At 43.2% G+C, this 13,533-nt stretch overlaps 1 protein-coding gene across 1 annotated transcript; it reads left to right on the top strand.

Annotated features, from left to right (window-relative positions):
* Positions 1-302: 302 nt before the first annotated feature.
* Positions 303-8,912, top strand: LOC144495497 (elongation factor 1-alpha-like). The gene is made up of 7 exons (XM_078215514.1): positions 303-446; positions 651-830; positions 1,194-1,490; positions 1,732-1,882; positions 5,158-5,414; positions 6,822-7,056; positions 8,800-8,912. The coding sequence occupies exons 1-7, from the start codon at positions 303-305 to the stop codon at positions 8,910-8,912; spliced, it is 1,377 nt and encodes a 458-aa protein (XP_078071640.1).
* Positions 8,913-13,533: the final 4,621 nt, after the last annotated feature.

Raw genomic sequence — 13,533 nt, 5'->3', positions numbered from 1 at the left:
TGATTTTAGACATCACTGGACGAGACTAATCTGTATCAGCTGGAAGCATTCTCCTAAAGGAGATGGCGAGAAATTCCCAGTTAGTCTGAGACCAAGTCCATCAGCAACAGAATTTCAAATGAAATTTCTCAATTGGGGAAGTGGGTGAGTTCTGGTTCCCTTTATTGAGTTTTCTTTGTCCATCAGCCTTGTGATGGTTCCACGTGCAATCTCAGGCTCCTTACTGAGCCCTAGGATTTGATTCAGGTATAAAAACTCGACGGAAAGGACAAACGTTTGTTTCTTTTTAATAAAAGAAAACTATGGGGAAAGAGAAAACGCACATCAATCTCGTAATAATTGGCCATGTCGATTCTGGTAAATCCACTACGACAGGCCACCTTATTTATAAATGCGGTGGTATTGAGCGGCGCACTATCGAGAAACTAGAACAAGCAGCGGTGCAGGTGGGCTTATTCTAACGTACATTTGTGGAGTACGTTCCCACTTTATATTTGTGTGACTGTTTATAATTCAATTGTTCTAATGTTGAATGTCTGTAATTCTAGTAAATCAACGAAACGTCTACAAAATGATTTATTGCCCTTTCCAATAAGGTAGGTGTTTGTACTGTTTAAAGTTAAACTCACTTCCCCGAGTTGTTTTTGCAGATTGGGAAAGGATCGTTCAAATATGCTTGGGTTTTGGATAAACTAAAGGCTGAGCGGGAAAGAGGCATCACGATAGATATTTCACTCTGGAAATTTTATACCCAGAGATATTACTTCACCATAATAGATGCTCCAGGCCATCGCGACTTCATCAAGAACATGCTGACTGGAACATCTCAGGTACAAATAACCTTTCGGCTATAATTCTTTATCCCTTCTCCCTCCACCCCCTGGATTATGGGACAGTCAAATATTGTGGATGCTATGAAATTTGCTGGAAATACTCGGATGGAAAGGCAGTACCCGTGGAGAGAAACTACAGACCCGAAATGTTAACTTTTCTCTATACGGACATTACCTGAGTTTTCATTTTGTGCTTTAATTACTGAAAGAACTAGTGACTTCTGAAAGTAAAGTGTCTAGTTAATGTCGGTTTTTTAAATTAATTAGTGGTTTGTTATCTCATTCTGCGCACACATCAGGCTGATGCTGTTGTCCTGGCTGAATGTATACTGGCTGATACTCCTGTCTGTCTGTGTGCAGGCTGATGTTGCTCTCCTCGTTGTCTCGGCTGCCCCAGGAGAGTTCGAAGCTGGGATCTCTCGGTCGGGCCAATCCCGGGAACATGCCCTCCTCGCTTTCACACTCGGCGTGAAACAACTCCTTGTCTGTGTCAATAAGATGGATGTGACTCAACCGCCGTACAGCCAGGGAAGGTTTGAGGAAGTGGTGAAGAACGTGAGCATTTATCTTCGGAAGATTGGCTATGATATAGCAAGTGTCCCTTTCATCCCTATCTCTGGGTGGAGTGGTGAGAACATGCTGACCCCCAGTGCCAGGGTAAGTGCCAGTTCAAATCTAGCGAGGATGAATCCATATTATCACTTCAAAGGAAGAGCTTTATTAATATCTGCAATATGATTCAGTAGCTATTCGAGATTGTTCTGATGTAGTTATAAATCCTGTCACCGTGTTGTACTGTGCTAGAAACTTGATGTTCACTGGGGTCGGAATTTTGGTTTTTACAATCCTGTTTAATGTAATTACGCTCCTGTAACATCGGTTCAATGATTATTCATAGATGTCCTGGTTCAGGGGGTGGAAAATAAAACGGAGAGAAGGACATGCGAGTGGCCAAACTCTGCTGGAAGTACTGGACTCGATTCTTCCTCCCGGGCGTTCCTTGAAGAAACCCCTGCGTTTGCCCCTCCAGGATGTCTACAAAATCGGAGGTAAACTGTGCCCAGAGCTTGATAAAGTATTAACTCTGAAGCACTCTTAACACTGGTTCCCGTTCTAAAGGTGAACGGGTACAGTAGTGTCAAGAATGTAAAACAAGAATATTTTATGGGCTTTGGGTCAGTTAGAGCTTCCGAGAGCCCCACAAACACATCTCAGATGAAGATTGTTATAAATAACGCAACTTGAATGTGTATAGTTTTCAGGAACCCTTGCCGTCAATGGGGCTTGATGCCTTCAATTTTGAAATGCTGTATTTGTACAGAAAATCTCTCCAAGAGCAGGGTTGGAACCAGGGTCCTTGCTGCGAGGCATGCATTGGGATAAACCGGGTACGTAAAGTGGGGCTTGAGCAGGGAAAAAAGCAACAGGCAGAATGAGGGGAAAGAACAAAGCAGCACAGGAACAGGCCCTTGGGCCCACCAAGTCTGTGCCAACACAGATGCCCCCCTCTAATTTTCTTGCCTCTACTTGGTCCATAATCCCCATGTCTTTTCATGTATGTATCCAGATGCCTCTTGAACGTTACGTAATCTGCTTCAAAGTAGAAACCTGCTAAGACATTGTGGCAGAATGACAAATTCAGGCTGTGTTTCAACACTTTTTTTTTACATGTCTGGTGTACCTCAAATTATTCTGGAAAAACGAGTACTTCAATTCGAACAATGGGTTTCCTCAAGTTGTTTGTGTTTACCACAATCCAAAAAAGCATTCTGCCTACTACAATAGAGCAACATTTTGCCTGAATTTCAGTGCTAATATGATGCCAGTGATGGGCTGGTCCAATTAAACTGCATGTTTGTTCTGTTTTTATAGGGAGTACAGACTATACTCGAGCAGCTCATGCTTGCAAAACCCAAATCAAACTCTTACTGAACACTCCTGAGTAGCTACATTTACAGCCAATTGAAGTATGTAATGTAGCTCATTTACACTTGCTAGAAAGGATGCATTTTAATTTTCAGAATATTAAAAGAATATGTTCAAGCTTTTGTTACCTGGAAGTCTGTTACTTTTACTTCCTTGGCTACTCAATAAACTTGGTCACCCTATTTTCCTGTAGTATAAATTGTCTTGATTGCAAGATAAAGCAATGGCAATAACATGTCAGTTGCTGAAAAGGATTTGGCAGCATATGACCAGTGATGGCCTTCAAGGTCTGTTTTCAGGTTTCAACTATTCACATTAGCTTGCAGGACAGAAAATCACAGTGGGAGGCATAGTCAACTGTCTGGATGGAAGTTTAAAATTACAACACTGGCAAATGGATTTTGATGCACACAAATGAAGTTTCATTTTTTTGGGACCTGACATTGATATGGTGGAGGTGGAAAGATTTTGTGGGTCCAATTATTGAATAGCTACTGAAGATCAAAAGCTGAAGCTGGGGTTTCTACTTGGGAGTGGAATACAAAAGGGTACATTACTCAACAATATTGGAGTAATTCTGGACACCTTAAGGATTTATTGGACTTGGGCAGGACTGCAGCATAGATCTGATATCTGTACTCGAGGCTAAATTGTGAAAAGATATGAGGGTTGTTAAAGGGTGAGTTGATTGAAGTTATTGCTGAGGGGGATGGGGTTGCTGGGTAGGCAATCTAGGACTAGTCTAAAATAGAACCAGATCATTCAGCAGTGAAATTTGGAAATTCTTCAAAGGGTGGTTGAAGTTTGGAAAGCTGTTATACAAATAGCAATGGAAGTGACCTTCTGCCTCCAGACCCTGCAGAGATACCTTTACATCGAGCCTCCTCCACGATGGCGTGCCCTGGCGACGTATTTCTTCCGCCAGTTGCACGGCCTCAATTATGACGTGCAGTTCCTGGGGCATATCAACCTGGGGCATTCTTGCGGGAGTTGCCCGTCTTTTACCAGGACCTCCTTGCGGTCTGGAACGCGGTCTCCTCATGACGCAGCTCTCCCCTGTCAGGAGTAGCGGCTCTCGTGTGAGAGCCGCTGCTCAGGAATCCGCACCTGCAGCCGTACAACTTCAGGTGGCTGGCGGAGAGGAGGGCCGTGGATGCCGGGGTGACCAAGATCAGGGACCTGCTGGATGGTGGAGGAACGGGCTGGATGAGCCCCCACGTGCTGGCTGAGCGTGTGGGGGTGGCTGTCTGGCGCACGGCCAAAGCCATCCAAGACCTTGGGACGGTCATGCTTGGCCCCGAGCGCACACGCGGTCTCGAGGCGTCACAGGTGTGTGGTGGGATCTCGCCCGAGCATTCCCCTGCTCGGATAGAATTTCACATTGGCCCAAAGCCTAGACCACCCCCCCCCCCCCCCCGGGTCAGGTGCCCCACTACATGTGCCACCTCGCGGAAATGTCCTCCGTGCCCTTTTCCACCACATGGAGGCGTTTCCTGTACGGGCTGCTGCTGCACACCTTTCATTACTGCGTCCTCGCCTGTCGCCCGGATACACCTTGGGCCTTGTTGCCGCCGGGTGGAGGTCCCTCTACGGAGGGATCTCCCCCAATTATCTTGGGGACCTGGGTGGAGGGTGCTGCATGCAGTAGTGCCATACAACCGTAGGTTTACCGGTTCACAGGCTCCCAAGACTGCCCCTTCTGTGGCCTTGCGGAGTCCGTGGACCGTGTCTATGTTTTAGATTGCACACCCTTTTTGGTTTCCTCAAACACCTTTTGCTGATGTTTTGTTCGCACTTCAGTCCCATGCTCCTAATCTATGGGCACCTGGTGCGGAGAGGGGTAAGTCAGGGTGGCAACCTGCTCCTGGGCCTGGCAAGACGCACCATCAATGGGTCCAGGCAGTGGGCGATCGACGGGGTCGTCCATCCTGACTGTCGGCCCCTCTACCGTGGCTACATTCGTGGCCAGGTGTCCCTGGAGAGGAGCATGTGGTGTCCATGGGCGCAGTTGACACCTTCCACACCCGCTGGGCACCACGGGCTGGGGTGTATTATCGACCCTGATCATCTTTTGGTTTGATGTTTTAAGTTTCCTTTCGACTTTGTTTTTGGTTCGGGCTGTTCCCCCTTTTTGGGGAGCTGCCCCTTTTAATTTGTCCTCGAGTTAATTTGAGTTCATTTACTTGGTGTGAAAAGACATACAAATAGCAATGGAAATCTGAGTTTTATTAAGGGGATATGGGACAAAGGTGGTATATGGCATTGGGCTACAAGTCAGCCATAATTTCACAACAGATTTGAGCCTGAATGGCCTACTCCTTTGAATTGCATCTCATCTAAAAGAGAATGTGTCAAAAGATATTGCTGAAATGATTCTATATAAAAATGTATTTTTAAGGTATTGGCACAGTCCCTGTCGGAAGGGTAGAAACTGGAGTTTTGAAGCCTGGTAATATGGTGACCTTTGCTCCGGTGAACTTGACAGCTGAAGTGAAATCGATTGAGATGCATCATGAACCTGTTGCTGAAGCTTTCCCTGGCTTTAATGTGGGTTTCAACATTAAAAATGTACCCGTGAAGGCTATTCGTCGTGGTAATGTGGCTGGAAACTGCAGAAATGATCCACCAACTGAGACCAACTGCTTCACTGCACAGGTGTGTGACCACAGTAGCTTTGAAAAACACAGGCTAATCTCCTGTTAGAATGTGGATTAGGACCCAAGAATCAAAATTGTGGGGGAGAGAAACAAATAGGAGATGAACTTGACCAAATTTGATACTGTGGTGCAGGAACTTGGATATATTTCTGGGGGTTGGGGATGAGGGATTGTAACTGAAGCTAAAGGTTATTTTGTTGGACCTTTGGAACAGTAAGTTAGGTTTCGCCAGACTTGCTCTTTGGAAGGAAGTTAAAGGAATTTGTAAAAGGGTCAATAACGTTTGGGATTTTACCAGCCCTTAAAGTGTTTACACGAGGTGACAATGAAAAATTGCAGTGGAAGTATGCTATCTGTTGACTGCGTGGCCTAATGGGTAAGGCGTTTTCCTTCGTTAATCATGACTATGTTGTCAGAAGATTGCAGGTTCGGGTCTTGTCGCGGTCGTTCTATGCAGAAACCTGGTAGAACTACCGGCAAACCAAGATTTCCTTCAGCTAAAAGCTCTGCATTTCCCCTCCTTTTGGGGAGCTGCCCCTTTTGCTTTGTCCTGACTTAACCTGAGTTTGTTTATTTGGTTTGCCCTAAAAAGAGGTCAACCTGTCATGATTGTCAACTATTAGCAGATCCCAGACCAAGTGGAGATGCAGTGGTGAGCCATCTGCTAGGTAAGAAACAAAAGATGATTGTGATGGGAGGCTGTGATTACAATGCCAAGCCTTGACTTGCTTTGATTTTGAATGGACATCCATGTCTCATCAAACTATAAAAGCATGGCAATAATTCCTCCAATTGAATGCTATTAGTCCTCTGCTTAAAGCAACAGTTGTTTACCTTGCCACAATACCTAATGTTTGCAAGCTGCTAAACTGTAGAGAGGAGCTTTGCATCCTTGTGTTCTATTTGGTGGGATGGCATGTGTGGTGAACCATCGTTGGTTCCCACTAGGTAGTACTGAGCCAGGGTCTGGCCAGTACTACGAGTATGTATATATGTTGCTGTTGGGGTTAGGGATGGGTTGTTCTACTTGTTGCTGTTGGGGTTAGGGTTGGGCTGTTACACCTGTATTATAGTTATTATGGTACATCCCAGTCGGGCTTCGCCTCCTGGGAGAGGTATAAAGGTCACTGCTCTGTCTGGGACCCCTCAGTCTGGGATCGTGTACTATACATGGTAGCTTCGTTGTAATAGTAAATAAAAGCCTTTATTTCCTTGAGCATCTCAAGCCTTGTGTGTGATAACGCGCATCAGCATGCACTATGGAGACTAACCAGATTCATTTGGAGGAATTATTGCTGTGCTTCCATCGTCCGACTTGAGACATGCTTGTCCATTCAGAATTAATTATTGGTAGTAAAGTAATGCTGATCATTGGAATGTTCATTTAATGTATTCCCTTTTGCAGATAATTGTCCTCAATCATCCAGGGTATATCAAGGTTGGTTATTCACCAGTGGTAGACTGCCATACTGCCCACATTACTTGCAGGCTTTCTGAGTTGAAGGAAAGGCTTGACCGGCGTTCTGGCCAAAAGCTAGAGGATAATCCTATGATGCTGAAGTCTGGAGATTCTGCCACAGTGGAATTTGTCCCAATAAAGCCGCTTTGTGTTGAAACCTTCTTTGAATATCCGCCTCTTGGTAAGTGCCATTGCCTACACTTCAAGGCATTGATGTAATGGTAAATTTCACATTCAAAACTGTCTATTGTTTTGTACCTAGCTTAAAGGGAGAGTTTTGGTTCTGTACCTGTGCGCAAAAAAAAGGCTGAAGTGGCATTTTGGTAATTAGAACTGGCCTCTTTACCCTAGGATTAGAATAGGGAAATTGATCCTCCTGCAATCAAACTGGATAAAACACGGCTGGCTAGTTAACTTGGAGATGGGGGGGAGGGGGGAGAGAAGGGAAGAGAGAATGATCAATACTTTTTTTAGGGTAACTTCCTGAAGGAGAAATGTTGCAATTCTGCACCAGCTAGCTCTTGCTTAAACTGAGCATTAAATTTGACTTTATTTTGCTTGGTTCCTGTTCAACCAGGAGCATAAGCAGCCAGATTTTGGTTCCAGAAGTTGTACCACTTCCTTCAACAGGGGAGCAGACCTCCATTTCCATGGAGAAAATATCACGTTCCACAATGTCTACTTTTGGCCAAAATTTTATTGCATCCTGATTGAACCACTGATATTTGAACAATATGCTTATCCAATCTGTACAAACAGCACAAGAAAATAAATTTGTAGCATTTAAAACTTAGAATAGTCATTTTGTCCAGAGGGTATTTTGGGTTTATTCACTCAGCAGAAAGTAGTATACAAATGCTGACCAGCTGGGTAAGACTTACTTATTTCAACCTTTATTGTTTTAGATTGATGTAGAATAATTGACAAACTTTCATTTGTAGTTCTTCTGCATTTAAATGAACAACCTCCAGGATCAGTTGGTAAAAGTGTAAGGCTGAATTGGTGGCTGTTGCTTGATCAAAGCATGTTTAAGAACATCAGCTGTCTAACTGAGCAATAGAACCCTTACAGCAGGCAAAGAATTTCACTCCTCTCCTGGACTTTGCAGCAAGCAAACAAATTGTTCACACTATCCAGACTGTGCTGTAAATCCAAGCCAAATCCAAGTGCTGTGTAGAGCAAGCAACTGCATGGCCAGCCAACTGAGTTTTGGGGAAAATAATTAACAACCACTTAAATTTTCAGTAATTTGGCAGTGCCATAATTAAAATTCAGTTACCTTGTGTGAGTTAAAGTGTAGCAAAGTTTGTGGAAGAGCAGTGCAACTGACACACCCTTTTAAACTGCGTGTGTGGATGAGTTTGAAATTTGGTCTGATTTACTTGAATAACTGGTTTTGATGTACTTGCTAATTAGTGCAAAATCCAGACTGCATGCTTGTCTTGGTGAGGGAGTTGCACTTGCAGATAAACATCCACAAATGCAAACATTTGGCCTCTTTTTTTTTTCTGGGTTGTAAGCATTCTAGTGTCAGACCAGGCTTATCGGTTCAATTCCCCACTCCAGTCCTTTGCAAAAAATCGAAGGCTGTCACTCCATTGCATGGCTGAGGCAGTGTTCTGCTGAGACACTATTCCCAAGTCCTTTTCTGCCTTTGCAGATTGAGTGTAAATCCCATGCCATTTGGAGCAAGATGTTCTTGGCTCCCCAGCCAACTTTCTATTCCTCAAACCAACATCTTATGATTCATGAGACCTTGCTATGTGCAAATTGATGGCAATGTTTCCTAGATTATAAGGGACTACACAATTGACTCTTTTTTGGATGTCCACAGATTATAAAAGATACTGGTCTTTGTTAGTCTGCTTCTTGTGATCTGACTAGTGCATTCTATAACACCAAGACTTATCTTTTTTTTTCTCAGGTCGTTTTGCTGCCCGAGATTTAAAGCAGACTGTTGCTGTTGGCGTCATTAAGTCTGTGGATAAAAATTCAAGAGCTAAGAAGCTGATGCAGAAGCCAGTTAAAGTATTTTAGATATAATTTGGTGCTTGAAACCAAACAGAAGTAGCAGATCCTTTTTTTAAAATTTGGGTTGAAATGATTTTTGTTCAAAAAATTTGGCAATGAGCTGTTTTGCACTGTAATTATCAGTGCTTTCTCCAACTGTCTGCTACAAACAATAAACTTGTGCATGTGATGTGTTAACTGTCTGATCATATTTTCTCCTGTAGGTTTCAGCATTTCCAATTTTGGAAGTTAATGCTCATTCACTGTCTATCCATAGCGTAATCACCACCAAATCAGTGTGTTCAATAAAAACTTGGCATTTGAAGAGTTTTTGGGGGACTTTGTTCTTGCCCTCAATTCTTAAATTACAAGGGAAATGCAGCAATACTTGACAATCCAGCCAAAGCCCACAAACCTTTGAACTTGTGCAAATGGGATGATGTGTTGAAAATTGGGGGAGCGGTGGTTCAGCAGAACATGAGCCTGAGGTAGTGTTTGAGGCGTAGAATCAGGTCCGTCAATTTATTCATCTTGGGAATCCCTTTAATCTGATTTCTCACTTGCACTAGTCAGGCCTTTACAGTTTTTGCCTCGTCTATGGCCTGCCCATTTGTATCACTATCCTTGTGACATTATCATTATTTGTCCCAAGGCTACTATCATCCTGAGATGCAATGCCCAGAACTGAACATAATCCAGCTCTTAAACTTGCTTCAACTATAGCCTACTTAAATAATTACTGTGCACTCTGCTTAATTTAAAAATATTCCTCTGCTGGACTTGGACAGATTTCACCCTTGAACTTTTATCTGCAGCAGTACCTTGTTGGATTGGAAAGTGGGTGTTCCCATGCCTTGTGGCAGAAGCCCTGTCAAAGAAGCCTTGACAATTTTCTGTGAATACTGTAGATGTTATGATGTTTAAACTGATGGTGTGTATAACATAATTGACTTGATCTGGATGGTGTCTAGTTTCTTGATTGTTGCAATGATTACCCATGTGTAATGTATAGTAAGTAGCCTGTCCCCATGTAGGTAAGTTAACTGAACAGGCAAGTGACTTGCAGAAGGCTGTTAGCTCTGCGTTCTCACCCACCATCTTAAATAGACAGGAACATCCACCGTCATGGAATGTGGCAGAAGCAATTGTCAGAGCTACTGTGATCAAGAGAAATGTGGATAGGACTGTTGGAGCAATGAGTAAAAGACGACACTTTTTTTATCCATGAGGCCCTGCTTAAGAAATTTCAGGAACAATATCTATCTAAACTAAAAATGACAGGACTTGTAGGTTCAGTGCAGTATTTCTCACTTGAGAAATTAAAACTGACAACCCGCTTGTTCAGTGAGTGGATGCAAAAGATTTTTTACTTTTTGAATAAGCAGGGAAGCTTCCCCTCTTATGGCCGATATTTATCCCTCGAACAACACAAACTTTGTAATATCAGGTGGGAGCTTTCTGCATAAATTAGCTGCTGCTTTTCCCATGTCAGAATGACGATTCAAAAAAAGGTGCTTTGGAATATCCAGTGGTTATGAAATGTGATACATAAAGACATTTCTATATTCTTGATACCTGATTTAAGTTTCCCAACTGGACTAGGATTTCTGGCTTCACCTTTTGCCCCCTCATGGAATACCAACCATACCATACTTAAAAGCCAAGATGGGATGGGAGTCGGGCTTGATTTCTGTTTTGAGGTAATGTTGTACTTGCAATATTAACATGTTTTAGTCACCTAAACATGAGCTGCCTTGAGAAATCTGCAACTTGGCTTCATTGTGCATGGTGGAATGTGCTGCAGTGGATTACTGTGCTAATGTGTGCATTGCTGTTTGAATTTGTCTTGCTCATCTAGAAACATGCATGGTTAGCAGTGGAAGCTGTTGAGGTGGTTTAATCACTTGGCATAGGACAGCAGTAGTTATGTAGTAAGTTGAAGGAAAATCTTGGCAGAAGATGTTAGGATTATCTAGTGTATAGAATTCCAGGTTTGCCATCTATTTGCTAATAGACAGCACAAAAAGACCCTTTTGTCCATCGTGTCAATGCTGACCATCAAATACTTATCTATTAGCCCATTTTCTAGCCCTTTGGGTCATAGCCTTGTATGCCAGTGCGCATCTAAATGTTCCTGAGGGTTCCTGCCTCGCCCTTTTTCAGGCAGTGAGTTCCAGATTTCCACCACCCTCTGGCTGAAAAAACTTTTTCCTCAAATCTCCTGTCTTGTGCCCCCTGGTATTGACCCCTCCACTAAAGGGAGAAGTCCTTTCCTATCTAGTGCCTCTTTTTCTTTGTACACCTTGATCTGATCCATCCCCCCCCTCAGCCTTCTCTGCCCTAAGGAACCAGCTCCTTCTGCCACCACCGCCCCCCCCCCCCCCCCCCCCCCCCCAAAGTCTCTGCTCATAGCTGAAATGTTCCACCTTGGGCAACATCTTGGTGAATCTCTTTGCACCCTCTTGCGCAATCACATCCTATAGTATGGTGACAATTGCACACCGGTTCTATAGCTTTGGCCTAATGATTTTGTGCAGCTTCATAACCTGCGTATTCGATGCCTTCTGCCCTGCTGCTTTCAGGGATCTATTGACATGCACCCCAATGTCCCTGTGGTCCTCATTGTGTATTCCCTTGCCTTTTTGTCCTCCAAATGCATCCCCTCACACTTTTCAGGGTTAAATTTCATTTGCCACTGTTCTGCCATCTATATCATCCTGTAATCTATCTGAGACTTTCCTCATCTGCAAATTGCTGATCATACCTCCTTGGCTTTTTTATTCTGATTGTGCTGATTGCAACAAGCACACAGATCCTATAGACTAAACCTTGTGTGCAGGGAATAAGTTGGTGTACATTAACATTACTGGATGTTCACCGAGATCATGCTATCAGATGTAAAGTAAGGTATAAAAACCATAAATTGAACATGTTTACCAAATTCCAAAGAATGTACAGAGCTCATTTTATCTTTAATTTTTTGATCTGTGGGGCCTCACCCATGGAGGGCTCTCTGATGTAAAAATATAGGTTTCCATCCTAGATCTCCTGCCCTTGAATTTATTGGAACTGATGTCACTTTCTTAGAAGCCCCTGGATCATTGATGACTGGTAACAGTCAAATTGCTGTCAGGAGGTGGTCTTTGCTCACTTTTACTATGGCCTACTGTTTTTACAGGATTTAAGCAATTTACCTTTTGTGCATGTATTTAATTTTTATGGAGTCAGCTTAACACTTTTCTCTATGTTCTGACCTGAAATATTAACTCTTCAATGCTGCCTGCCCCAATATTTCCAACAAAGTTCAAATTTCTAGCATGTTTAATTAGTCACCAAAGCTTTCTTTAAATGCATCTAAATTACTTGTTTCAATCACTCCATAAAAATTTTTGGTGAAATTTCTAAATTGAGTGATTGCCTCTAGTGCTCTTGCCCACCAGAAGAAACCTTGCCTCTATCCAAACAATTCATAATTTTGAAGACCTCCAGCCTTTTTTTGAGTTGCCGCAGCTTGTAGATCCTTTCCCAATTTATCTTATCCTTGTAAATCACTTGTCTCCCAGTGGCAATCTTTTTATAAGATGGGTGACCAAAACTGTATGTGGACCTTGCCTACAAACATCTTGTATTGCAGGCAAAGTTGACCTGTAGCTCTTGCCAATGGCAAGCCTTACATAGAGCACATCATTGGGGATATGGCAATCATCCATTCAGCTCTGACTTCTGCAACAGTGACACCTCTGCAACCAACATGCTGGCACCTGTGTGCAGGTCTACTAGATTTGGCATCTTGGCCAGAGATGCACAGTATTCATAGTGCTGATAGAAGCTGTTTAGTTGCTTTTTCCTGGTGGCATGGAGGCAGAGATTAGCACTGCTGCCTCGCAGCTGATTCCTAGCTTGGGTTACTGGAGTTTGCATATCTGCGTGGGTTTTCTCCCACAGTCTGAAAGACATGCTTGTTAGGTGCACTGGCCATACTAAATTCTCCCTCGGTGTACACTAACTGGCATCAAGGTGTGGTGACCAGAGGATTTTCACAGCTTCATTGCAGTATTAATATACATCTACTTGTGACAATGAATTTAATTGGCTTGCATAAACTGCCCATGTTTTGCTCTTGTAAAGTTGGTGCTAAGAGTACAAGGCTGGTACATAGCTTCAAACTTTCAATTTGCATACTTTTTTTGATTTCTCAGCCTGGTGACCTGTCATTGTCAATCCTGCTGCTGATCTCTGTAGCAGGAGACAGGTTGCTGATTTATGCGAAGCCTTGCCTGGTTCATGTTGGAAGGCAGAGTCTCTAACATCTTGGCCCATAACTATGGTCCTAGGAGCTGATTCAGTCTAAACTCTTGCAGAATGTGGGAATCACTTTTTACATAAAAGGTGGAAGTCTGAAGGTTTGATGTCCCAATCACCTCAGGCGCTTGTTTTTCTTTTAATGGCATCTGCCCCATGGAATGTTCTTGAATGTAAAAAAAAAATGACACTTTGCACTTAACCCATTCTACCCCACTGCATGAAACCATTGTCTAGGATGTTTAGACCAATAATCCACATCTCGAAGATTGAAGTTATAGGCCAGGATGTCAAAATCACTTTCAACCAAGATTATGGATGTCACTAAAGGTTTCAATTATCAGTA

The sequence above is a fragment of the Mustelus asterias genome, chromosome 7 (assembly GCF_964213995.1).
Source record: "Mustelus asterias chromosome 7, sMusAst1.hap1.1, whole genome shotgun sequence".
In the NCBI taxonomy this organism is placed as follows: Eukaryota; Metazoa; Chordata; class Chondrichthyes; order Carcharhiniformes; family Triakidae; genus Mustelus; species Mustelus asterias.
Note: the sequence above shows the minus strand (reverse complement) of the source record. Positions and strands in the feature narration are given on the sequence as shown.